Genomic DNA, 24,697 nt, shown 5'->3' on the forward strand with positions numbered 1-24,697 from the left:
CTATTATTATTATTATTATCCATGATTACAGTATTCCATTAATACTAAAATTGTATCTATTCTTAAATATTAAATTCTTAGGCTACACTCACTCACAAATACATTACATAAATAGAATGTAGAAACGAAAAATGTCTCAGATCCACTGTTTATGTTGACTGCAAGATTCTAAGTTAAGGTCAGCTAATTAACATTCAGTGACTTGCTAATGTAGCATTCTATCATGATAGCGTGACTTCTATGAGTCTATCAGTGCTGCACAGCCTAATCAATACTCTTAACCTTAGTTGAAAGATTGCTGCTGCTAGGTTTAACTGTAACAACATGGTAACACATACTATCACCAATCAATACTATTTTCCACAGTAGAATCTGCATTTGAAAGCCTGGTCAGTCACTACTACTGCTAGTTTATTTGTGTGGCTAGTTATTTTGCCTACTTACACTCTGCTTTATGAAAAAGCTTCGTATGTCCCCTTTCTTCTTCTTGGGTGGCATAGCTGATCTATCTACAAAGTACAAAAAGTGGCAAAAAACGGAATATTAAAATGTTTTACTCTGGCCTTTGTATGTGGCAGAGAGACAGCCCTGGTAATTTACCGTCGGCGTCGTCGACGCGCGCGCGCACACACACACACACCACCCGCTCGCTGCCAGTGCAAGCACAAAAGTAGTCCCGGCCCGCGCGTGTAGCCTGTCAGATACACCGCCGCCAATCAAATTACGGCGTTTCTTGTACTGTCGTTGTTTTGGCCGTTGGAATCGATCCAAATAGCAGCGCAAAGATCCAAATAGCAGTTCAAAGGAGCTTGCTAAATATTGGTGGGGACAAATTTGTCATCTCAAAATATTGATTGGGACTAGTACCTAGCGTCCCCCCCCTAAACCTACGCCCATGCCTAACTGGAGGAACAACCTTGACATTTGTGTGAAGGGTGGTATTGCATGAAAAGACATTACATACAATAATCAAACAAAATGGAATGTTTCCAGGTCATGACGGTCATGTTCCGGGTCGCATTTTAGAACATGCCTGAAAAATCTGAAAAAAAGCCATGTCCCATTCCTTTACTGTGAGAGTAAACCATGTGGAACTTGAACTACTCATTGATGGTAGAAATATGCATATGCATGCCAGGCCAGTAGTCGGCGATGTCAAGGAACGTGTAATGAAACACTACGCGCCTATAGACTGAACACAAATTACTCATCTGCATGATGTCACCGCTTTCACAAATTTGTGTTTTTGTTGTTTACACAGAGACGATAATGGTATTGTTTTCAAATACTTGCACTTTGAAACCCGTTTTCAAAAGCTTGAGTTTTCAGGCCTTCAAAACGCTGTTGTCGTGTGAATGAACAGGCAAAACACATAAAAGTTTTGTTAAGTTTTTAGTTGAAACAGTGTCATGTAAATGGTACCTAAGATACAAAAAAAAAAAAAAAAACCGAGGCCTATTTTCATGTACCAATAGTTTTGTGTCTCTTAAATTAATTTTAGGTCAGTAACGTCTAGATTTGCACTGATTTTCATTAATAGAATGTAACGTTTCTTGAAATAAAACTGTTATGTTAAACTGTTGGTTAATCATTTTTTGGACAATCATATATAATAATGTCATTCATAATAAATTGGATAATTGTAGCATGTTTTTTCCCCTCTTGGAAATAAACAAACTGGTGTTTACACTTGATTTTGGTGCAAATTCTGCCATTTAGCGAGTATGATGTGAAGAGAGTGGGTGAATGACACAGTGGAGCTTCAGATGAGAAGAATGGAGGGAATGTAAGTCTAGTACCCACCATTTCCTGACGCACTCTTCCCCCTTCATTCTCTCGCTTCTCTCGTCCAGTATACAGACCTCAGGATCACAGGTCAGTAATATTGCATATGACTTTTAGAATGTGATGTACTCACTATATGCCATATGCAAGAATTTTCTGTATATTCAATGGAAAAATAGACTTTGGAATCTTTTTTTTTTTGTAGTCCTATTTTCTAGTCATGGTTCTTTTTAGTTACAGTTACATATGATTGAACAGCTTACCACATATTTTGTGTTACATACTCAAACTTTTTCTTGAAATTGTATAGGCTGTGTCTTTCTGCAATGAACCCATGTGAGCAAGACCCGACTGGAAACACATTACCTACAGGATCTTCCTTCAACACATCCTCTCTGTCCTCAGCAAGACTCTCTCCAAGTCTCGGCCCTATTTCTCCTTCCCCTTCCAGTCTCTCTATATGTTCAGTTACCTCAACCTCCTCTCCCTCCCGTCTCTCACCTTTATCCACTCCTCCTTCTCGTCTCAGTCCATCGTCTCACTTTATTTCATCTTACTCTCCTGTTCGTCTGTCTCCTTGTCCCACATGTGACCCATCTACTTCACCCACTAGAGTGTCCCCCTGTCCTGTGCCTCTTTCTCCCTCTGTCGTCTTAAAAAAGCCCATCCACATTTCCTCCTTCAGTCAGACAGGCCAAAGCTTGGAACAAGAGAACCAGATTGACAGTTCTCCAACCAGGTATGTTTATCTCAATACAAATGTTTTTGATGCTAAGGACCCCCAAATTTGCAGTTCCTCTCCTTATTAACCCCTTCCTAAAATATTAAGGTCCCCCTGTGGGTCCCCCTGTGGTGAAAATCAAGTTTGTAACTTTTAATAAAGTTGTTTATATGTCTATGTGGTGTTTTTATGCTTTAAGACAAACTATGTTTAAATTCATGTCAACACCATTGCTGAGTATTTTCTCTTTAAAACTGCAGTGAACCAAAGCCTCAAAAACGCGGTTTGAAATCGTTGTTGTTTCTGACGTCACAAACTTTCCCGTCAACGTGATCGTCAACCAGTGGATCTCTGAGCTTGTCAGTGAGAGGGGGCGGAGCTAATTTGCATATTCATAGAACCGCGTATTCTAAACGAGGCAAGGGAGTTACATTCAAGCTATTTTAAAGCATAAGGTATTTTTTTAAGGGATAAAAGTATTGACTACAGGGGGACTTTAAAGGACAAATCCAGTGAAAAATGAACCTAGGGGTAATTAACACATGGTTACCGAGTCGATCGTTCCCTGGGGTGCGTTTTCATGATAATCGAATGTAAAGAGTTTTATTTATAAAAACAGATTAGCTCATAACACTAGTATATTGGGCACAGAGTAAGTAAAAACAAATCGCAAGTTAATACCACTAACAAGGCTCAAAATAGCCTCACACTAACTAAGGATCCATCTTGGTCGAGCACTAGTCGAGCAACGAACGCCGCGCTAAGTGAGCTGGTCGATAGGAATTACCAGAGAATTACACATAGTGAAATCTAACGTAGCAGGGCGTTCGTAACTCGACTAGTCGAGACAGTTTTCCAAAATGGATCCTGCATGTAAACGCGTAATGTACTGTCTTTATAAAGTATCTTCTTATTAAACTGTCTGTACACTTACAAAGTTCTCAATGCTTCGGTTTGCATGTATGGACCCTCATTATGCTACCGTGTTAGTGTGAGGCTATTTTGAGCCTTGTTAGTGGTATTAACTTGCGATTTGTTTTTACTTACTCTGTGCCCAATATACTAGTGTTATGAGCTAATCTGTTTTTATAAATAAAACTCTTTACATTCGATTATCATGAAAACGCACCCCAGGGAACGATCGACTCGGTAACCATGTGTTAATTACCCCTAGGTTCATTTTTCACTGGATTTGTCCTTTAAGACTCACTGTGAAAAACAATGTGATATAAAGCATTTCTCTTTGCCAAATTAAATATTTGGCTATTATATTGTTATTGTATACAAAGTCAATAAAAATTAGGATCTAGAAGATATTTAATTTGTATTAAGTGCATTTTCTCCCATCTTTTTCAGTTAAATTAAAATGTATTTGAATAGCATTTTATTGTTACTGTACCACAGCAAATTATTAAAATATTATCTGGAAAATATTTACTTAGTATTAATTTGGGTGTTTTATTTTTCTCCCCACTATGTTTGATATATATATATATATATATATATATATATATATATATATATATATATATATATATATATATATATATATATATATATATATATATATATATAAACCTAATGAGAAATATTTGTAGTTAAATTAATATTTATTTGCATAGCATCACTAAACACTAAATATCATTACAAAGCAGTTTTAGAGTTAACTTTTACAAAAATACATTACCAATAAAATACATTATACTAATAAAAAAAATCTCACATTTGGATCCCCTAGAACCCTCTTGCAACACTGTTGGGGGTCCCTGGAGTCTGGACCCCAGTGTGAGAACCCCTGTCTCAATATACTGCATTATCATGTGTCAAGGTCCTTGCACACCGAGTCCGAAATTCTCGTCCAAAATCTTTGCACGTTACCAAATAAATACAACCTCACGTTATGTCAATCATGTTTGCACACTGTCTCCGAAACTTTCGCCCGTCATAAAAATTTTGGGATCAGGTTCGAATTTCTGCTTTTTTCTCATCCGTAGCAAGCATTTTGAGAGGTGTTTTGACAATTCAGAGCCACCAAATGACGAATACGAAAAAACGCATACGAAAATTTCAGATTCAGTGTGCAAGGACCTTAATTTCCAAACATTACATATTTGCTAATGTCTTTAATTTTACAATATTTTACCCTGTTGAAAAGTTTGGTAAAAGTTTACTTCATTTTGTTGATCAAACCTTATACTACTCATCCATCTTCTATTGTTCTTTGTTCTAAAGCATCATCAATACAGTGGATACATCCCTGAATTCATCACAACTGAAGTCAGTCAAGACCATTTCTCAAATAGAGACTACAATTAAAGAGCTACCAACAGACAAAGACAAACCATTACATTCTGCTGATATACATGGTAAAACATGGCCAGTAGACAGCAAAATATCTCGATTTTCACCCATTTCATCCGCTGAGAGAAGCATCAGATCAATCCCCATAACCAACACGAGGGGTCAAAAAAAGCAAACTGGCCTACAACAAGATTCACTCAGACCTCAACGGCAAGATAAACTAAAACAAACTTCGAACGTCTGCTTCAGGGAAGTTACAAAGCCTCCAATGTTTGTAAGCATGAGCCCTAAAAACCTCAGACATGTTGAAAAAATGGAAAGCAGACCACAAAATTTAGCAGGCTATCAAAAGAAGAAGCAATCCCAAGACCCTACTTTAGTTCGAATCCGGCTTGGATTAATTAAAACAGGGAGGATTATAAACTCTACTGCCCACGTGTCTAATCTGGAGAAGATAAAGGGAAGCAGTGAAGAGAACAACCCAAAAATTCAGAGCGATGGACATCCTGCCGTTTCAGAAAAGTTACAACAGCCCGTTCATTCAAAGATCATTTTAGGGGCAGCCACGCAGATAAAAAGACCTACCATGATGTGTCAGACACCTCAAAACCACCCACAACTCTACAAAAAATCAACACCTATAAAACCAGCCTCATCACCTAAAGCTACCACAAGCCAAAAGGATACTTTTCAAGAACTGAAAAATGGAAGTTCTCCAAAGGAATACAGTGAACTGGTTTCATCAAGCTCATCGACAAGGCAAAACCGAGCTTCAGAGGACTGTAACACCACCAATGATGGTTCTAATGAAAGTAATATGATGATTAACTCCTCCCAACACAATCAAACCAATGCCAATGACAACCAAGAGTCTAAACCAAAGATCAGGCCTCAGTCCGCAGCTTCCGAGACGGACACTTCCGTCATCACATCCCATAACAATAATGCATCAGATCAGTGCGGCCGAACGAGCAGCTTCCAGTTCCCTTTGAAGAGTCCCAGATCATTCACCGAATGCGGTCAGCTGAGCAGAATCTGTAGACCTATGATCAAAAGAACACCTGACAGTAGACCGACATACTTCAAAACTCCTCAGGCATGGAGAAGATCTTCCTCAAACCAAACAGCGAACACAGGGAGGGATGTCAGAAATGCATCCCAAAATAGACACAACCTTTCAGATTCAGAATCTTCTAAATCCTCTTCAAGCGAAGCGACCTTGCATGAAGATTACAAATGCGGAAGAAAATACAGGGGTATAAGGTTATACAAAAAGTGTGATACTAGTTGTCCAACTAAATTTGATGGCAAGAAACGTGATGCAGCTAGTTGCTTGCCGCAGTGTCCATTCACTCTAGACCAACGACAAGAGCCCAAACACACACTTCATACTACAGATTGTGACAGATTTAGAGAAATAAACCACCCGTGGTTAAGAGAGCAAGAAGACCCCCCACCATTACAGCCATCTGTAGTCGCAGACATGAGGAGTGGAGCTGATGTACGGTCCTGTCCTGAAGACTGCGTGTCTACAGGTAAGTGCAAAGACAAATTGCTGGAATTACATTAGTAGGATTGAATGTAAGGACACAAATATATACATAGCAGCCTCAGATAAATGTTGTATATAAACAATCTAAGCATGTAGAATATCATGTGTCAGGTAGGAAGACTTAAACTAGTCATTAATTGAGCATGTTTGGGTGTGAATCATAGTTAGTACTTCTCATACCTATAGGGTTAGGGGTTTGAAACTCCCTAAGCCTAAATATTTTACTGAGGTGCACAATATAATACTTCATATTGATATCTCAAATTATGTGGCTAAGGAAAACAACCAACCATCCAGAACACTGTAGCAACTGCATCAAAAAAATCACTTAGTAGAACACCTTAGAAAATGCATAGCAAGTGTTAAAAATCACTCAGAACACTTTAGCAACAGCATAGCAATGTGCTAAAAATCACAGAGAATACCTTGGCAATCGCATAGCAACATGCTAAAACTCACTCAGAACATTGAATAGCACTGACCTGGCAATATGAGCAAGCACCACTTGCATATTTGTCAGAAAAACATTAATCTAATCTGATACTGGCCTGCAATTATATTTATGAACACTCTAATTGTAATTAAAACTGAAAGTGGGACAGTGATGACAACCAGCGTATGTGTGACTAGGGCGTAAAATGAACACTCGCCAAGCGCCAAATGCGAGTAAAATCTGTGTTGCCGAGTATATGAAATGGTGTCAATCAGCTGGTAGCAGTTTTATGAAACAATGCAAAATTGTGAGAACATGAACAAACGTGAACGATGCTCGGGACAGTTGACGGGGCAGTGTTGAATCGTCACGAAAGTTTAAGCCTTGTCAATTAAAAAATTCAAGCTTAAGAAGATGCGAAAGGGAACTCAATTCATTACTCGCATGCTATGTGGTAAGTTTTCTGCGCGAAAACATCCGAAGCGTGCGCACAGAAATCTGCATCTCTCGAAATTGAGCTCTCTTTCACATCTTTTTGTGCTTGAACAGACATATATTTAAACAATATTATGTCACAATGCCTGTCTCGGCAAGTATCCTTGTGTCTTAACTGAATGTAAATAGTTCATAAAAACACACACACACACACACACACGTGTAACAGTATATTGGATCCATGCATTAGCTTAATGTGACAGCAGCCTAGTATTCCTGCTGCTGTCTGTGTTTTTATGTTAATAAAACAACAAAAGACAGAACAATTACTCATTGCTCTTGACTAAATAACTTTTGTAACTTTAATAAGGATTAATATGTTTCATGCCTGGTAAACAAATATTTATGACCGGTAAATTTTCTTAAGGTACCATTGGCAGGTGTGGCAAAAAGTTCGTTTTAGGCCCTGTGTGTGACTGCTCTTTGGGATCATGTGATTAGACTGTGATGTCACTGTCCAAAGGGTAAATGATCCAGGGACTCCGCCTTATCATCAAGCACAGGCCTGTCTAAACACATTGAGATAACCATGTTTTGAGGTAAAAGCCACACTGACGCTCAACGGCACTTCAGTGGCCACTGCATACGCCACAAACACTCCACATGTGAACAGAACGCATGAGACAGGCAGGCACCGGAATACAAAGCTGTAAAATGTGAGTATAGGCCTATAGTTTTGAAGACATGAGAAGTGCGAATCAAATTTAAAGTTTTGTCTTGTACCGTTATGTGGTATTGTGAGTTTAGGTTAAAATTAAAGATATTATTTGCATAAAATTATGAATTTCTGAATATTTAATAAGTATTTAATATAGAATGGAGAAGAGAGTTGGAAAATAAGAGGACTTGATGACGTCAGCAGAACGGGATAGATATTAGTTGATAATTAGGCTATTGTTTGCTTATGAATTATTTTGCTACATAAACTCCATAATCATATATTTTGGAACCGGGAAAAACACGTTTTCCTTAAAGAGTCCCGTTGTACTCTAGCCTACATTCTGTCGCGTTGTTTTACACTAGTCACCGATCTTGTAATTATCATTATAATCACAGTAATAGCATAATTATTCTGCTTGATACATCATGCTTAGTAAAGTGGCCTATAAAAATCTGTACAAAACAAGCTAAAACAAACACAGACAAACGGCTAAGAGTTATATCAGAGTACCGCTCAAATATCATATATCACCCAACGACCCGAATCCCTAATTTCAGGTCGACCCGCGCACTGAGCATGCGCGCTGCATCCCCCAGTCTCCCGTTAGTTTCCTTGGTAACGAAAAAAAAAGGGTGGAGGAAGGAATGAGGTGCATCGAGCTGCGAATAGAAAGGCGAGAGGCAGAGTGAAAGAAAGAGGAAGAGAGGTGAACCTGAACACATGATTATTCCCTAACGCCTGTTCAACTGCTGCCTTAGCCTACTTATAGCCTACTTTAATAGACTGTAAAACAGCGGAGAAAGGCAGAAAAAAAGGACGAGAATAAAATACATCCTGCGATCGCTACAAAAACAGGGATTGGTAAGTGGGAAGAGCGTTTCCCTTTAATTACTCGTTATCACTCGAGTCCTTTTGAGGTAAATACACGAACAATTCGGGAGATTATGTGTGCATGAACCCATGAACATGCTGATGTGTGGCTTCCCCGTAATTAAACAGCTAGTAACGTTTAAAATGCGAGAAATATTAATATCATTATCCATGAAAGACGCACATCATGCAGAGTCGCTTGAAGGAAATCTCTTGTTGTGTTTATAGAGCGTCTTAGTGCGTGGGAAAGGTCGAGCCGTGGGTGATTAATCCGATAAAGAGATTTGTTGAGTGCTTCTGTAATAATTCATTATTTGTTGCTTATTTCTGTGGCATATGGTGTTAATATAGGCCGACAACTCAGTGGAGCATTTAAAGTGGACTAGGCTGGGAAATAGGAGCACTAAAAAATAACACACACAGGTGTTTGTCTTTCTGAGCCAAATCATTTACTGTTGTCTAATTTTTGTGGTTTTTCCCCATTAATCCTGTTGTTTCTGAGTAACTACATATTGTTCATGCAAAACAGTGTAGGGAAGAGTGGGGTAAGCTGTGCCACTTTTAACTTACATTTTAAATAAAAAAATTTAGTATTCATAATATTTTATATACCGCTTACATTTCAAATAAATAATTACAATTATAATATTAATATAAACAAAACTATTTTAGATCATATTTTGCTTAATTGCATTTAAAGGTTTACTATTCAGGATATTTGAAGGTAGTTAGTTAGGCTATATATTTTGTGGTAGGATTTGTAATAGTACATTTGGATGCAAAGCTTAATGTCTCCTTTACATCTTAATAATTTGATTAATCTTTAGCCAAATAATTTGCATTGTTGAATAAATTGGCAATTCACCAACATGTCTGATATGTTTTTTTTTGTTTTTGTGGATACATGAATTTGACACAAAATTAATTGTACTTACTATGTATAAAAATGTACTTTCACATGCAAAAAAAAAAAAAGGGGAAAAAAGTGTTTTTAGCATTAAAAATGCTTATCAATTTTCTCATGTGCAGCGCTGATCACATGACAAAACTATGCACAGTTTGCTAAGGTTAAGGGCGGCACAGTGTAGGATTTATAGTGTAATAACACCTAGCCTGATTAAATGTATTGAATGTTCATTCTTTCACACAGACATGTCAGAAATTGTGCCCCCTGAAGTGAGACCTAAACCTGTCGTCCCAGCTAAGCCCTCTCATGTGGCACCACCTTCTGGCGCTCCCTTTTTGCCTTCACCCCAAGGAACAGGGGGTGAAGGTCAAGGGTCAGGTCGAGGATCTGCATTGCTTGGATACATCGGTATAGACACCATCATCGAGCAGATGCGGAAGAAGACCATGAAGACTGGCTTTGACTTCAACATTATGGTGGTTGGTGGGTGGGAGAGTGATTAAGTTTCTGTTTTTATCGTTTTTCCCGATTGAATGTTGTTTCTTACCATTCCTCCTCGCTTTCTCTCTCCAGGTCAGAGTGGTCTTGGGAAGTCCACTTTAGTGAATACTCTCTTTAAGTCACAGGTGAGCAGGAGGAGCGCAAGCTGGAGTCGTGATGACAAGATTCCAAAGACTGTTGAGATTAAATCTGTCTCGCATGGTAAGAGAATATTGATCATGACTTCTAAACATGTAACAGTGTCTCAGTCAGTCAACTTTTAGCAAAGACTTTAGATGTACAAAGACAATGCACTCATATTACTATGAATGGGAGAAAGTGCGAAAGTGCATCATGCAATATGGTGGAATAAATCCCGCCTTCTAAATAAAAGAGCTAATCACCAATTGGTCAAATCATTGCGCCACTGCTGCTGCCTTTAGAAGCTCAGTTTGCTCTAGAAACAGTCAGTGTCCTGAGACGCGCGCTTATGACTGCACATGTGCAATGGCTGGTCCAGCCTGAAAAATGCTTTTTTTGTCATGATTTCAGCATTTAGAAACAAAATGTATGAGACGGTTGTTGTCAGATTTCATTGGTGATTTCAAAGAGTAAATTTAATCATATGCTTGGTGAACAGCTATGGAGAATTTGATGTTTCCCTATTCAGAGAGATAGGAGCTGTGTTTGCATGACAGAAATAGCTGCACGAGAGGCGTTTCAAAGATGGCCGCCGAGTTAAATGACTTGCCTTGAGGGGCCTTTGGCTTTTAGCCACTGTTTGCTATAGGACAGACCTTTTACCGGACGTAAATAGACATCATGGGCTAATTAAGAAAGACTCAGTTAGTGTCTGCTCATGTAATCAATACACCAGGAACTGGAGCACAGTGGTGACCTATAGTGTGTATGGTGCTTGTGAGTAAGATGTGTGTAGACTGGCATATGTTGTGCCCAGGGTAAGTCAGGAGGCCAGCTGATGATGAATCCGCTTAGGTAGGTGAACAGCTGGCAAACTAAATGATACCATATGCATCCAAATGGTGTTCAGAAAAAGGCACTAACAGGTTAGGTATTTAATATATTTCATGTTTTAACCTTGTGTAGACCCCTGTGTGATATTGTTCTGTAGGTTGTGTTAAATGGAAGTCATTAGAAATCAGGTGCAAATATTTGAAATCACCATTACATTGTGTCTTGATAAACATGTCTGAACTAAAAGTATAGTTCTAGATCCAGTCACTGTTCTCCACCGGAGCTGCTCACGTCAGTTTTGTGTTGTACGTGCGACCCAAATGCTCCGCTCTCCACCCAGATGTAAAAGCTGCTATCAGTTAATGAAGATTTGACATATGAGCTCGTGGCTCGATTGGACTCTTGTCGTATCAAGTGATATGACCTTTCAGTTTTATGGACGTCTCCATCTTTCATATTACTTTGGTCACTGTCGCTTTGGTTACTGGTAAGAAAATACAGGCTTGACTAATGTTGCATGTTCATACAGACAGTATTTAAGACGCTACTGTAAGTTGCTGTGTGGACATTTCGAGACTCACACCTGTAAGTAAATGCGGTTGTCAACCCCAAAAACTGACGGTGTAAACGTAGCCGAAGCTTTGGTTACCTGGACTTTCAATGGAGGGAGAGAAACCTCTCAAATCCTCTCAGATATTTGTGTTTCGAAGATTAACCAAAGTCTTATAGGATTGGAATGACATGAGAGTGAGTAAATGATGACAAAATTTCAATTTTTGGGTGAACTGTCCTTTTTTGGGGTTTTTTGTCCATATAATTCACAACATTGGATCCCATTGACTTTCATTGTATGGACAAAATAATGGAGGTTATCTTGTGACATTGAACCACTGTATGTCAGGGTTCTGTTACTTCTGTCTAGTCTATTTTTTGGTTTTGTGACAGAGCCCTGACACTCCTGTTTTGTCTTGTCTGTGCCTTGTTTATCACTGGCTGCGTGCTTTCATGTTGTCATGTTTTGTGTGAACACGTGGTTTATGAGTGTTCTCATTAGCTGCGTGTTCATGTCTTGTTTTGTTGGAGCACGTGGCTGGTGATTGTGTTTGCTGGCCATGTGCTCATGTGTTTGTCACGTTTGGTGTGAACATATGGATTGTCATGTGTTTCCTTGTGCCATGTGCTCTCCTGTCGATTGTCTAACCCTGCCCATCTTGTTACCTGATTATTGGTTAATTTGCCCCACCTGTCCTCCCTCGTTACCTGCCTTGTTTTCTCCCTATTTATTCTCCCTGTGTTTTCAGTCCTGTGCTGGATTGTTGTTTAATGTTACCTCGAGAGTTGCGAGTCGCTTAAGGATGGGCAAATGAAGCCTCATGAAGCACTGAGGCTTTCCCTTGAATGTTTCGGGAAAAGATTCGAAGCATCAAGAGTGCCGAAAACAGCACCATCTTGTGGCAGGTCAAATTTATAGCAGCCATGTTTATGAGCAGCTGAGTGCACAGCCCCGTTGTTTTATCCATTAAGCACAAATAAAAGCCTGCCAACGCTAAATGTTCAGTTTTCTGATAATATAATTCACATATTAAAGTGTGGCAATAAAATAAATGTAACAATTATATTAATACTGTACAGAAATAAAAATACCAACAGAGTTGCTTGATGCAAGTAAAAGTTATGGTTTCTATGCTGTTTATGTGTCAGAATATATGATCATGTAACATAGGCTGTAGGCTTATATATATATATATATATATATATATATATATATATATATATATATATATATATATATATATATATATATAACAAAACTTTTTTTTTTTGTAAATGGACTTAATCTTCCTAAAACCTGTATAGAGTAGTTGTCTGGGTTCAAACATTCCGACACGCAAAATGAAGCATTCACGTGACTGGACAGAAAGTGAGGCTTCGTTTTTCATTAATCACGTGTTTCTCTGAAAACAATATGCGTTCCGGCACGAGCTTCATGAGAAATTACGCTGCATACTCGACACGCGCTTTGAAGCTTCAGTGTCAAATGTAACATCACTACTGTATCCTGTCTGATCCCTTATTATACTCTGGTATTTAAATTGAAACAATCACTGTAATCTAACATGCTGCATTTGTAGCTCTGATAAATGTTGATTTTGCAGTGATTGAGGAAGGAGGGGTGAAGATGAAGTTAACAGTCGTTGATACACCAGGCTTTGGGGACCAAATCAACAATGATAATTGGTGAGTACTGTGTGATTTCTGTTAAATCCAGAGGACTCATAACTATTTTCAATCAATTTAGTTTTCGCAAATAATCCAAAATGCCATCACTGCATCGGAGAAACTGAGGACATGCATTCGTGTCAGCCGCTACTAACTGGCATCAAAAACATGCTCAAAGTGTGAGGGTCAGTGTTTCGACTTCCAGATTTGCACTTAATTTCCCGAGACAAGAATCAGATTGTTGGTAGAGATGCCAAATGTGAGTCTGGTTTGGCAGCTCGCCCCCAGTGATCACATCCAAGGGTCTCAGTAAAGCAACACAGTATTTTTCTGTCATTCAAATGCCTCAGACAAAACGCTGCTGCGTTGGGGGTTGAATCTTCTGCTGCTGACTGTCATGACAATGAAAAACATTTCATTCATGAATAAACAAAGCATACCTAAAACTTTAACACTGTTGTTTTAGTGCCTTTCACAAAGAAAGCCCATTTTTCCATGTGCTTCCATTTTGTTTCCAAGTTTCATGTACTCTAACACAACTCTCCACATGCCACACTGTTGATTTGTTCCTTTTTGTTCTTAGCTGGGAGCCCATATCCAAATACATCAATGAACAATATGAGAAGTTTTTAAAGGAAGAAGTCAACATTGCTCGCAAGAAACGCATCCCTGATACCCGAGTGCACTGCTGCTTGTACTTCATATCCCCAACTGGACACTCGTGAGTTTACCTATTTTACTTAGCTCACATAGCTACCATGTAAAACAGCTCACATAGTGTGTACACTTAAGCATACTTTTTAAAAAGATACCTTATTACAGAAATAATATACTTTAAAGGGACAATGTGTAGCTTTTTAGGTATTTTATTATCTAAAATCTATATTTTTATTCATAAATATGCCCTCAATGGTGTACAAATACCTATGCCAATGTTCAGACTAATCCTCGTAAACGAAGAATTTATTATCTTTATATACATGGGACGGGTAAGTCCACGGAGGCTTCCATGTAGTTCCGCCATCTTGAAAAACTATAATAGCAGAGAGGGACAAAAAGTACTAGGCCAACGCGTTTCCACAACGCGTTTCGTTTAGAGCCAGCGTCACGTGACTGAAGCCAGCAGAAGCGGAGGAGCAGAGAAGTGAGAGGCGCTTGCCAAGCGGCAACCTCCCCGTCTCTCTCTTGAAACCAACACGGAAGTGAGTTAAACTGCAATTCATTAACTGGCCGCTTGGCCTGGCTGCAGAAGTGAGTCAAATCTGTATCTCCCTCATGTTAAAATTGCCAACTTTACAGCAGAAAAAAACATGTTTACAGCCTGGATCTCTATGTGGCTTTGGTCTATACAGCTAATTTTGCCCTTCATAACAACTGTGAGGGGGGTGAATTTTTTTATAACTCGTCCGTTTAGTTGATTAATATTTAAATTTAAGGGTGTGGCCACTTGAGTGACAGATGGATTGCCGCTGTCAATGCTAGCCGTTTGTGTGCAGTTACTAGCCGTCACTTCACCTCAGCAAATGTTAGCTGCTGAACTTGCCTTCTCTGCAGTGTTTGTGCTTTTTTTCGGGGTTATTTCATAAAATGTAATACTTGGGTACAAAGCCCACGTCTTTGGATTCCGTCGTTATCGTTTGAGAGAACAACCAGCGCTGTATTTCAGTTGTTTTCCTCTGTGAACATGGATGGATGTCTGACAATTTCTTTGCTTTTTGGGGTTCTCAAATTTAAAACGTCAATAAAGGCTCGTTCATTCTGCTATCATGGAACAGATGGATTATAATATGCTTATGTACTGTCAGATGAAATCATGCAGGCGTCGGCGCTTTCTCCGTCCGTGCATTAAATGCACATGAATGAGCGCGGATTTTCTAGCGCATTTACTTGCACTTCAAAGGCAATATATCTATGGTTTAACGGTTTAACCAATTTGAGAGGCGGCCAAAATCAGAATTTAAAATGGACTGAATAAGCTCTCTACGAACTTGAGCGATGCCGCGCTGACGGACCATGAAAGAGTGACTGACATGTAACGTTATGCACATAAATCACTGTCACGCACAAACACTCTCGAAGTAATACAGTCTCACTTGTAGCCATGTCTTTTAACTATTATAATATTTCGAAGGGCAAAAATAGGAACTTTTAATTGGCTTTACATCATCAGCTAACTCGATCACGTCGAGCTAGGTGATTTCAGATAGCCAGGCTCATATCTATGGCCAGGCTTCTTAGCTCCGCTCACGCCCCGCCTGTTTGCCTATTTTCTGTTATCCGGGAGTGACGCAAGGCCAAGATGGCGACGGCCGGCTCCGCCCACTTTAGGCTTCAAAAATGCTCTTCAGAAACCTACGGGTGACGTCACGGACACTACGTCCATATTTTTTTACAGTCTATGGGCGCTTGTCACTGCCGCGGCAAGTTTAAAAGGCTGCACTGCACGGTTATTTATACACCGTTCATTCATACATACATATGAGTCACAGGATAAGGAGTCCTCGTCGTCGAAAAAGTCCAAAATAGATCGTAAAAGGAAACGTGACCGGAGATTACAAAAACAAGGGTTACTGTCAGGATAGCTAATGCAGGAGAAAGCTTTCAAAAGAGACCCTGAAGTTGCCTGCTTTCTTCTCGACAGGTAAGTCAATGTTACAGTCTTAATTACAAGCTTTTTTTTCATTGCTTGGTTGTGTACTTTATTATATAGACAGTCGAACATTTATAGTTAAAAGTTAAACAGGCTCTTTGATGAATAGCAGCTATTGAGTAAAGTAACGTTAGAGAAGGCTCTGATGATGATGATATCTAACAATGCACATACTTCAAAAAATATAACGAGTAAAGAAGGCATTACTACTAATTACCATAGTTAATGTTTTTGACAGTCAGTAGTTCATACTGTAACATTCTTTTTTTCGTTGTTTCAAGTTTCAGTTTGTTTTAAATAACAAACATGTTCACCCGAAGAAAAACTCGAAGTGCTATTATAAGACATCCTGTCATAGCTTTTAGGTACATAACGGCTACCGTAGATGCAACGCGCATTTGAAAAAGTGAGGCGCTGGAGAGCATTATTCGTTTGAATGCAAAATACAATTTCACCACTAGATGGGAGAAATTCCTACACAATGTCCCTTTAAAAGAATACTTAAGTTCAAACTCAATGTAATGTTTTTAGACACTTAATTGCATGTTATTTGCAATTAAATGAAATTACATTATAGTTTACATTCATATCAAATGCAATTAGTTGAACTTAAGAGTACTTTTTTGACCCACTTAAGTACATGTTTAATTTCATAATTAGTTCTATTGCTTTTTAAATATGGTTAAAGCGTATTGCTGAATGTACTGACAAGCATTAATGATAAACTAAAATATAATGTAATGTCATTTCTATTGAAACTTGTATGTCATGTATATATTTTAATTACACGTTTGTAATGAAGGCCTGGTGTCACAGACAAGGCTTAGATTAAGCCATGATTAGGCTTTAGTTCAATTAGGACCTTTAAGTAGCTTTTATAAACATACCGTAGAAAAAACTGCACCTTGAGACAAAACAATATGACATATTACATATTTTAAGACATGTCAGTGCAAGTTGCTTTCAGTTAAAACAGTTCAAACATGCATTTTAGTCTGGGACTAGGCTTAAGTTTTGTCTGTGAAACCGGGGGTTAAAATATTAACTTTAAATGCAATATCGAATAACATGCTACAATTCAAATTATAATCAAGTACATTGTGCTTTATAGTATGTCAGTCAACATATCAAAGTAAGTTTGCTTTAAAGCATGAAGAGCATTTAAAGGTACAATATGCAAGAATTTTTGCCGCTAGAGGGCGCTACATTCCAAACAACAACAACGGCGTAGCTTGATGACGATGTGAAGGAGCGTGGAATGATGGGAACTGTCGTTTTAAACTCCACCGTGGATGTAAATCAGTCAGACGGGAATCGAAAAATCATGTTCATGGATGAGGCTAAGTTCTGTTTTTATAAATGTTGCGTTTAATGACATGCTTTTAGTGGCGAGGGGGGCGTGGTTCAGCGCGGTCTGTGATGGGAGAGAAAAGAGACGAGCAAGTAGGTCAAGTGCAAATGCACCTGTGTCTTATTGCAAGTGATCGGCGTGGAGAGACCGCTTATAAGCCGCGCTGGAACGAGAGAGAGAGACTGAAGAGAAAATTGGACGCAGAGGAAGAAAACCGGTGGATCCGAGCTCTCATTTTTGAACTGTTTTGTGCCGTCGCGGTTGCCACAGTGAATGAGCGTTGTGCGCGGCTTTTGTTTGTTTTGCTTTATTTTAATAAAGTACGAGTCCCAGTCACGACGACGCGTCTTCTTCCTTCCTGACTCTTAAACCTCATCACACTTTTATTTCATTAAAATGAATTAACCGCAAGAAAAGTAAGGTTTAATACTTCATAGATGTTACTGTATTTGTTGAATTCATTGTTGTGATAACGCTGCGCAGTTTTACATGTTCTAAACAATTGTTGTAAAAGTACATTCGAACATGCCCACATCATTTGCCAAAATACTGATTAATCTTTATGTATAACACATGCTATGTTTATTTACATGGCCATAAACACCAGACGTGATAAACAATGTCAATAAACTAAACACAAATCTAAAGCAATAATACTTTCCTTACATAAACATAACTATTACCGAATGCTACATTTGGAAAATATAAAATTAAGCATGCTTTGTCGACAGAACCAGCTGCAATCGGTAAAGAATAATTGTGTCCCATAACGACTGCAAGAAACAAGCTAAAGTTTGTAGCTTGATAGACGCTACAACTACAACTTCCGCATTTGTCCAGGACTCCACGCAGTACGAGCGGAAACCGAGGGTGACGCGGATATGACGCAATTGACTGGCGACTCCCAGCTCCCCCCTGCTCTAACGCCCCGTTTCCTTGGTTAAAATCGCAATTTTCTCACGATTTAAAAATAGTTGGAAACATTTGGGATATTGTAAGTAATCAACTTAACAAAATATATAACACTGGCCTTGAGATTTTGGGATATTTTAATGCAAAATTCTTACATATTGTACCTTTAAAATGTCATTTAAATCTTTTATTTTGACATTATTTCATAGTGCAATTTTTTAAAAGTGTACATAAGTGTTAAGAAATACAGCCATGAATGTGTACTCTCTTTAAGTACACTTAAATGGCCTTTATTTAATTCATATCATATTATCTGCAAGTACAGTTTTACAAATATGTTTTTAAGATTTGAAGTACATAACAAGTGCTCATTCAATACAATTAAGTGCATGTCTTTTTCATAAGCTAATCACATACTGAATCAGCTCACGTATTGCTGACCTAGTTCAAACTGTAATTGACTAAACTGGTCTCTAGAAGACGGCAATAAGACATCTGGATTTCTGTGTGCTTCTTCAGAGTATTCACATCTCTCAGAATTCTTTTTATTATTTGTCAATAATTGAAAAATGCTTGCCGTTGCATGTTTGGTAATTAAAACAAGCCGCTGTGTTGATTTTAAGACCACATGCATGAGTGCTCCTCATTCAGCCAGTAAGGTTCTGAATGCTTGACTGAGCAACAGTAGTCAAACCGTGAACCTTAGGCAGACCAGTGTCCCGGTTATAAAATCAGATTATATCAGTCTATTAATCATATATCTTCCCCCTTATTTCCCCTTCTCAGGCTTCGCCAGTTGGATATTGAGTTCATGAAACATCTGAGTCGTGTGGTCAACATCATTCCTGTCATTGCCAAATCGGACACACTCACTCTTGACGAGAAAATTGAGTTTAAACAAAAGGTGAGAACGAAAGACGGATTCACAGGGTGATTCATTATCAAGTCAGTTACACCGATTAACTAGAGTTCACCATAATCCCTTGCAGGTGAGGAAGGAGCTGGAAGTGTGTGGGATCGAGTGTTATCCGCAGAAAGAGTTTGATGAAGACATGGATAAAAGTGATAATGATAAGATCAGGGTAAGATCTCACATGCTGTTCTTTTTCTTTACTTATTTTTTATCTCTTCTTTCATCTTTGGACGCTCTCATCTGTTGGTCAATTTGTTTTCACATTATGTTTGTCCCATTAAATCTGTGCTTTACAGGAGATGATGCCCTTTGCCGTGGTTGGAAGTGATAAAGAGTACCAGGTCAATGGGAAACGAGTTTTAGGGAGGAAGACAGCCTGGGGAGTGGTGGAGGGTGAGTGGGTAGAAGTGTTTGCTGTGTTATTTTTCTTTTTAACGCAGATTTCTAAGATAAAAAATGGTCTGTTAGTGTCACTATGCCAAGAATATTTATTTCTGTTCGATTAGATCTGGGATCAGCAACCTTTTTGTAATGAAGTGCCATTTTTAAGTTTCCTAGTTAATCACTGTGCCATACACCCCTGCTGCCCCCCTCATATAAATACACATAACCCTATTTTAAAAGTTTGTAATGGCTTAATTGAACGATTTACACGTTTTACAGTTGAAACGTGATGATCAAACATTACTTGATCAATTAAAAACTTTCTTATTTGATTAGTAAAATAGAAATAGTGCAGAACCTTAAAGTCCCCCTGTAGTCAATAATTGTATCCCTTCAAACTCATCTTTAATCACCAAAATGACGCATTTAAACGTGCTTTCCTTGGAAAAAAAAAAAACGTCATGCCTTAAAATAGTTAGAATGTAACTCTACACCCTTGCCTCATTTAATATACGCGGTTCTATGAATATGCAAATTAGCCCCGCCTCCACTCACTCACACCAGCTCAGAGATCCACTCATTGACGATCACACATTGTCGTGTTTGGGATATAAGCTAGTTTGTGACATCAGAAACACCAGCGATTTCAAACCACGTTTTTGAGTCTGTCTTTGGTTTACTGCAGTTTTAAGGAGAAAATACTCAGCAATGGTGTTTGACTTTTGAATTTGCACATGGTTTGTCTTAAAGGGGTCATATAATGCCATTTTTGTACAAGCTAATATGATTCTTTAGGGTCTAAATTAAAAGTTTGTAATATACTTTAATTAAAAATTCTCATTAGTATTGTAAGAAACACTAATTTTACCTGGTCAAAAACAGCTCTGTTTTCAGCACGCCGTTTGAGTGCATGTGCCTTTAAATGATAATGAGCTTTGCTCACCCCGCCCCTCTGTTCTGTGCGTACACTGTTTGTAACACAATAACACAATAACCAAAACGCGTTGTTCATTATAAACGTGGGATTATGAATTATATTGAGAACGTCGTACATAGAAAACATGCCGTAATGTACCCTGAGTGTAAACCTTATGATTGACAGCTCGCTCACGAGCAAGGGCGGGTCTGTGTTGAAACGCTCCTGTCAATCAACAATCGTGGGAGGGGCGTCGATTTTGTGACGTCACAAAATCGAACAGCTTGATTTGAGAGAGGGGGAAACATATAAGAAGATTTTTTTTAAAAACACTGGATGGATTTCTATCATTTTATGATGGTTGTGTACAGGCACTGCCAACACACATTTCAGTACAATCAACTTGTAAAAGTGCATGTACCATTATATGACCCCTTTAAAGCATTAAAAACACCACATAGACATATAAACAACATAAAAAGCTCCCACCACTGGGGGGCTTTAAATATTTCTGAAGGAATTTTCCATAAAATTTATTTTAAATTTGCCAAAATCCTACAAGTTTGTTTGTTTTCAGGTTTAAAATTAGACTTTGAATAACAGATTTCTAATGTGACCCTACTGAACCCAACTACGTGTGAACGAAGTTTGCACTTCACCGCTGTCTTACACATCACTATCACCTACAATATTTGGGTAATTTTCTATATATTTTAGTCCCAGTAGAAAATCAGCTTATGTTTCACTCAAAACATGGACCAAAAACGCTTCCAAGAGGATTATGTTTTAGGGTTTATATACTTGCACAAAATAATAAAAATATGTGAACACAAGGCATTTTAATCGCTTTTTTCTACCAGACACATTTTACCATGTCCCTATGTGCTATTTGTCACCTTTTGACATTTTATAATGAATTGAATTTCAAAAAGTTACAAAAACATTAATGTGTTCTGTCTGTTCTTAGTACTGCTTTCCACTGTTAGTATGTACTTAAGGCATCTTATTTAGGGCAGGACAACATACATTTCCTAATAATCACATTTCAATTCAACTTTTTGAGGTACTGCATAAAAAGAATGACCTATTTTATAGTAAACCTTGTGTATTTGTACTTGTGTACAGTATATTGTTGTGTTGGTGCATGTTTCTGACAAAACAAGTTTTTTTCCCTGTCCCTGTAGTTGAAAACCCAAACCACTGTGAATTCTCCTTACTTCGTGATTTCATGATTAGGTGATGTATGCAACTTTATTTGTTATAGTGATCTTAATAGTTTATTGTATTTACTACTGTTCAAAAGTTTGGGGTCAGTACGTGTTTGTTTTTTTGTACTTTTTTAATATATTAATATTCAGCAAGGAAGGACGCATTAAATTGATCAAAAGTGACAGTAAAGACAATAATGTTACAGGAGATTTCTATTTCAAATAAATGCTGCTATTCTGAACTTTCTACTCATTAAAAAAATCCTGAAAAAAAAAAAAAAAAAAAAAGTTTCACAGTTTCCACAAAAATATTAACATTATATTCAACATTGATAATAATAAGAAATGTTTCTTGAGCATCAAATTAGAATGTTTTCTGAAGGGTCATGTGACTAAAGACTGGAGTAATGATGCTGAAAATTCAGCTTTGACATCACAGGAATACATTTTCAATATATTTTTTTAATTAATCTTGATCAAATAAATGCATCCTTGGTGAGCATAAGAGATGACTTTTATAAAAACTATTAAAAATCATACTGTTCCCTAAATTTTTACCAGTAGTGTATAAACTGTATATAATTTATTCAGTCAGTCATTTATTGATATATATATATATACAGTATATATATATAAATATAAGATCAACGGTTTATTGCTCTCTTAATATTAACAAAAAAAACATTATGTTTTCAATCTTTATGAAATATTTCCAAAAACAATCGACACTATGTTTTCATATATTCAGGTCTCACCTCCAGGACCTGAAGGAGGTCACTCATAACATCCAATACGAGACGTACCGTGCCAAGAGGCTCAACGATAACGGAGGTCTGCATCCCATCAACTCCTCTGGCCATGACACACAAGAAAGCAATCTGTGAAGAAGAAGAAAAATAACGAGCAGTATAGTAAGGATGTGAGAGGAGACATAGATTCATCTTGTAATAATTCAGCTGTGCATGCTAAGAAGATCTCATCGCTGTGGAGGTTTTGTCTTTATGCTCCTTTTAACCCTTTGTGGAACTTGTCGTCATCTCTTGTCGCACAACCTTTGAAAAATTAGAAAAAGTGTTCTCCAGTTGCTCACTTTGCTGATATTAGTGAGCGAGATTGCTCGTGATAATCGTGTCTGGTCCTCCGTCCTCTACTGCAACCTCTGTTAGACACATTTGAGCCGTTTAATATAGTTAAAAGGGGGACTGCACTGCCACTGAAGCTTAGTCAACGGGCCTTATCTATTAAAACATTTAGCACACTTTTAGAACCGGTGTCAATTGAACATGAGTTAGCCTACTAAATCTTAACATGCAAATTGTTTTAATAAGTGTCATCTCTTTGGCCCTATAAGGGTACCAGCAGTGTTTCTCTAAGTACTTTTTTATCTTTGCTGTGTATCTCTGCCAAAGCAAGTCTCAGAGGACTCTGAAGTGACCATTGAAGTATATTCCTACAGATGATTCCAAACAAGTGCAACAATTTAAACGCATGTCTGGATTCACAGCGGCTAGTGCGTTCACACTGCTTTCCAGTGGCCAATTAAACTTCAGGAAGAAACTGAAAGAACACTGATTAAAAATGATCAGTTCCTTTTAAAAATCAAGAAGTTTTTCTTCAGCACATTTTGTATGCGTGTCTGTTTGTGTGAGTGAGTAGAAAAGTTGCGTTTAACAAAGCTTTCTCATCATTTCGCCTATGGTAATAGTGATTTCTGTCTCTTTATGTGATGCAATTTTCTTTTTAATATCCCATGTGTGCCAATATTTTCAATTGTGTGTAATTACTTTTACATTCCATCTTACAATAACACTCCCACGATCTCTGCACAGATTGATACACATGTTGGAATCTTAGAGATTCATACTGATCTTAAATCAGTTCACCATTCATTCATCTTTTTCATATCACATTTAATCAATGCTGGTGTGGAATAATAAAACACATTTGAACAATAATTATGAAACATTATTTATATTGTATTTATGTTTTATTTATTATACGATACTTATGTTTTAATTTAATAAACATGTTTGCCATGATTGCCTTGACTTTTTTTCGCATCAAAAAAACAGTACGTTTACCAGTTGTCTTTTCTTCCTGTTATTTTTTTAACACAGTTCAGCAGTTATTTGTTTCCAAACAGAAACGGAAAGAAGACTGTCATCTCGTCTTTTGCCTGTAGGGGGAACTGTATAACAAAAGACTAAATTTGCGTCAGTATTCACAAAGCCCACTGGGTGGCGAAGTACTGAATCGTAACAACACATCAGTTCACTCTATTCAGTTCACACAGCATTTTCTTAGTCCATCCGAATTCTTGTTTGTCGTATGACTGGTGCCTGCCTGCCATCGTGTGTCAAACGCTGCAACTAGGTTTTGACTTGATATAAAAATAAAACATTGTATAAATGTCATCACAGTGTGTTCAGATGAATCTTGTAAACCTGCCCTTTATCATACATGAGCGTGTTCTGCCCGCTCTGCCTCGCGCGGTACTTTAATAACCTCTAGCACTGAGGTAATTGATTTTAAGTGATAGTCAATTTGACAGCGTTATTTATCGTGGCTTTTATACGATACGAAAATACCGTCGTGTTTCTCTCTCCGAGTGTCGTTTCAGGAGCTTTATGTGCCTGGCTTAAAAAAAAAGAGGCGGGGCCAAATTCTCTTCCTGCTCTATGATCTGAGAGAATAGGCTACTCCTTTAGTATGTGTTGGTTTGGGTAGTGTACACCATGTACTAGTGTAGTGTTGCTTACTGTCAGACCACATTTTACCTCCTCTAACTTAATGAATCTAAGTTCTCAATCAAGTGTCCAACTGAAACGGTTCAGTGCTTAAGGGGTTCTTAATTTATTAATGCTAAAATATCACTCCTTTAATCATTTATTTGTAATGTTTAATTAAGATAAATTTGTTTATGCAAATATAGACATAATCCAGTGAATCTTACCTAAAATTGG

The 24,697-nt window shown here is 37.9% G+C and overlaps 2 protein-coding genes across 4 annotated transcripts; both read left to right on the plus strand.

Annotated features, from left to right (window-relative positions):
* The first annotated feature begins 1,454 nt into the window (after positions 1-1,454).
* Positions 1,455-6,744, plus strand: LOC309494203 (uncharacterized protein). Its single transcript, XM_082163456.1, has 3 exons — positions 1,455-1,875; positions 2,096-2,524; positions 4,739-6,744. The coding sequence occupies exons 2-3, from the start codon at positions 2,112-2,114 to the stop codon at positions 6,375-6,377; spliced, it is 2,052 nt and encodes a 683-aa protein (XP_082019582.1). The 5' UTR covers positions 1,455-1,875; positions 2,096-2,111; the 3' UTR covers positions 6,378-6,744.
* Positions 6,745-7,793: 1,049 nt separating this feature from the next.
* On the plus strand, positions 7,794-23,773 carry LOC309494306 (neuronal-specific septin-3). Of its 3 annotated transcripts, none has more exons than XM_082163584.1 (10): positions 7,794-7,943; positions 9,969-10,208; positions 10,299-10,427; positions 13,337-13,418; positions 13,984-14,121; positions 19,100-19,217; positions 19,303-19,395; positions 19,523-19,619; positions 21,711-21,762; positions 22,483-23,773. In XM_082163584.1, the coding sequence occupies exons 2-10, from the start codon at positions 9,971-9,973 to the stop codon at positions 22,616-22,618; spliced, it is 1,083 nt and encodes a 360-aa protein (XP_082019710.1). In that variant the 5' UTR covers positions 7,794-7,943; positions 9,969-9,970; the 3' UTR covers positions 22,619-23,773. The 3 variants fall into 3 exon arrangements, with proteins under 3 accessions (XP_082019710.1, XP_082019712.1, XP_082019711.1); XM_082163586.1 differs by having other exon boundaries at positions 21,711-21,767; positions 22,483-22,623; XM_082163585.1 differs by lacking the exon at positions 7,794-7,943 and adding an exon at positions 8,340-8,809.
* The last annotated feature ends 924 nt before the right edge of the window (positions 23,774-24,697 follow it).

The sequence above is a fragment of the Leuciscus leuciscus genome (genome assembly GCF_965113295.1).
Source record: "Leuciscus leuciscus genome assembly, chromosome: 3".
Lineage (NCBI taxonomy): Eukaryota > Metazoa > Chordata > Actinopteri > Cypriniformes > Leuciscidae > Leuciscus > Leuciscus leuciscus.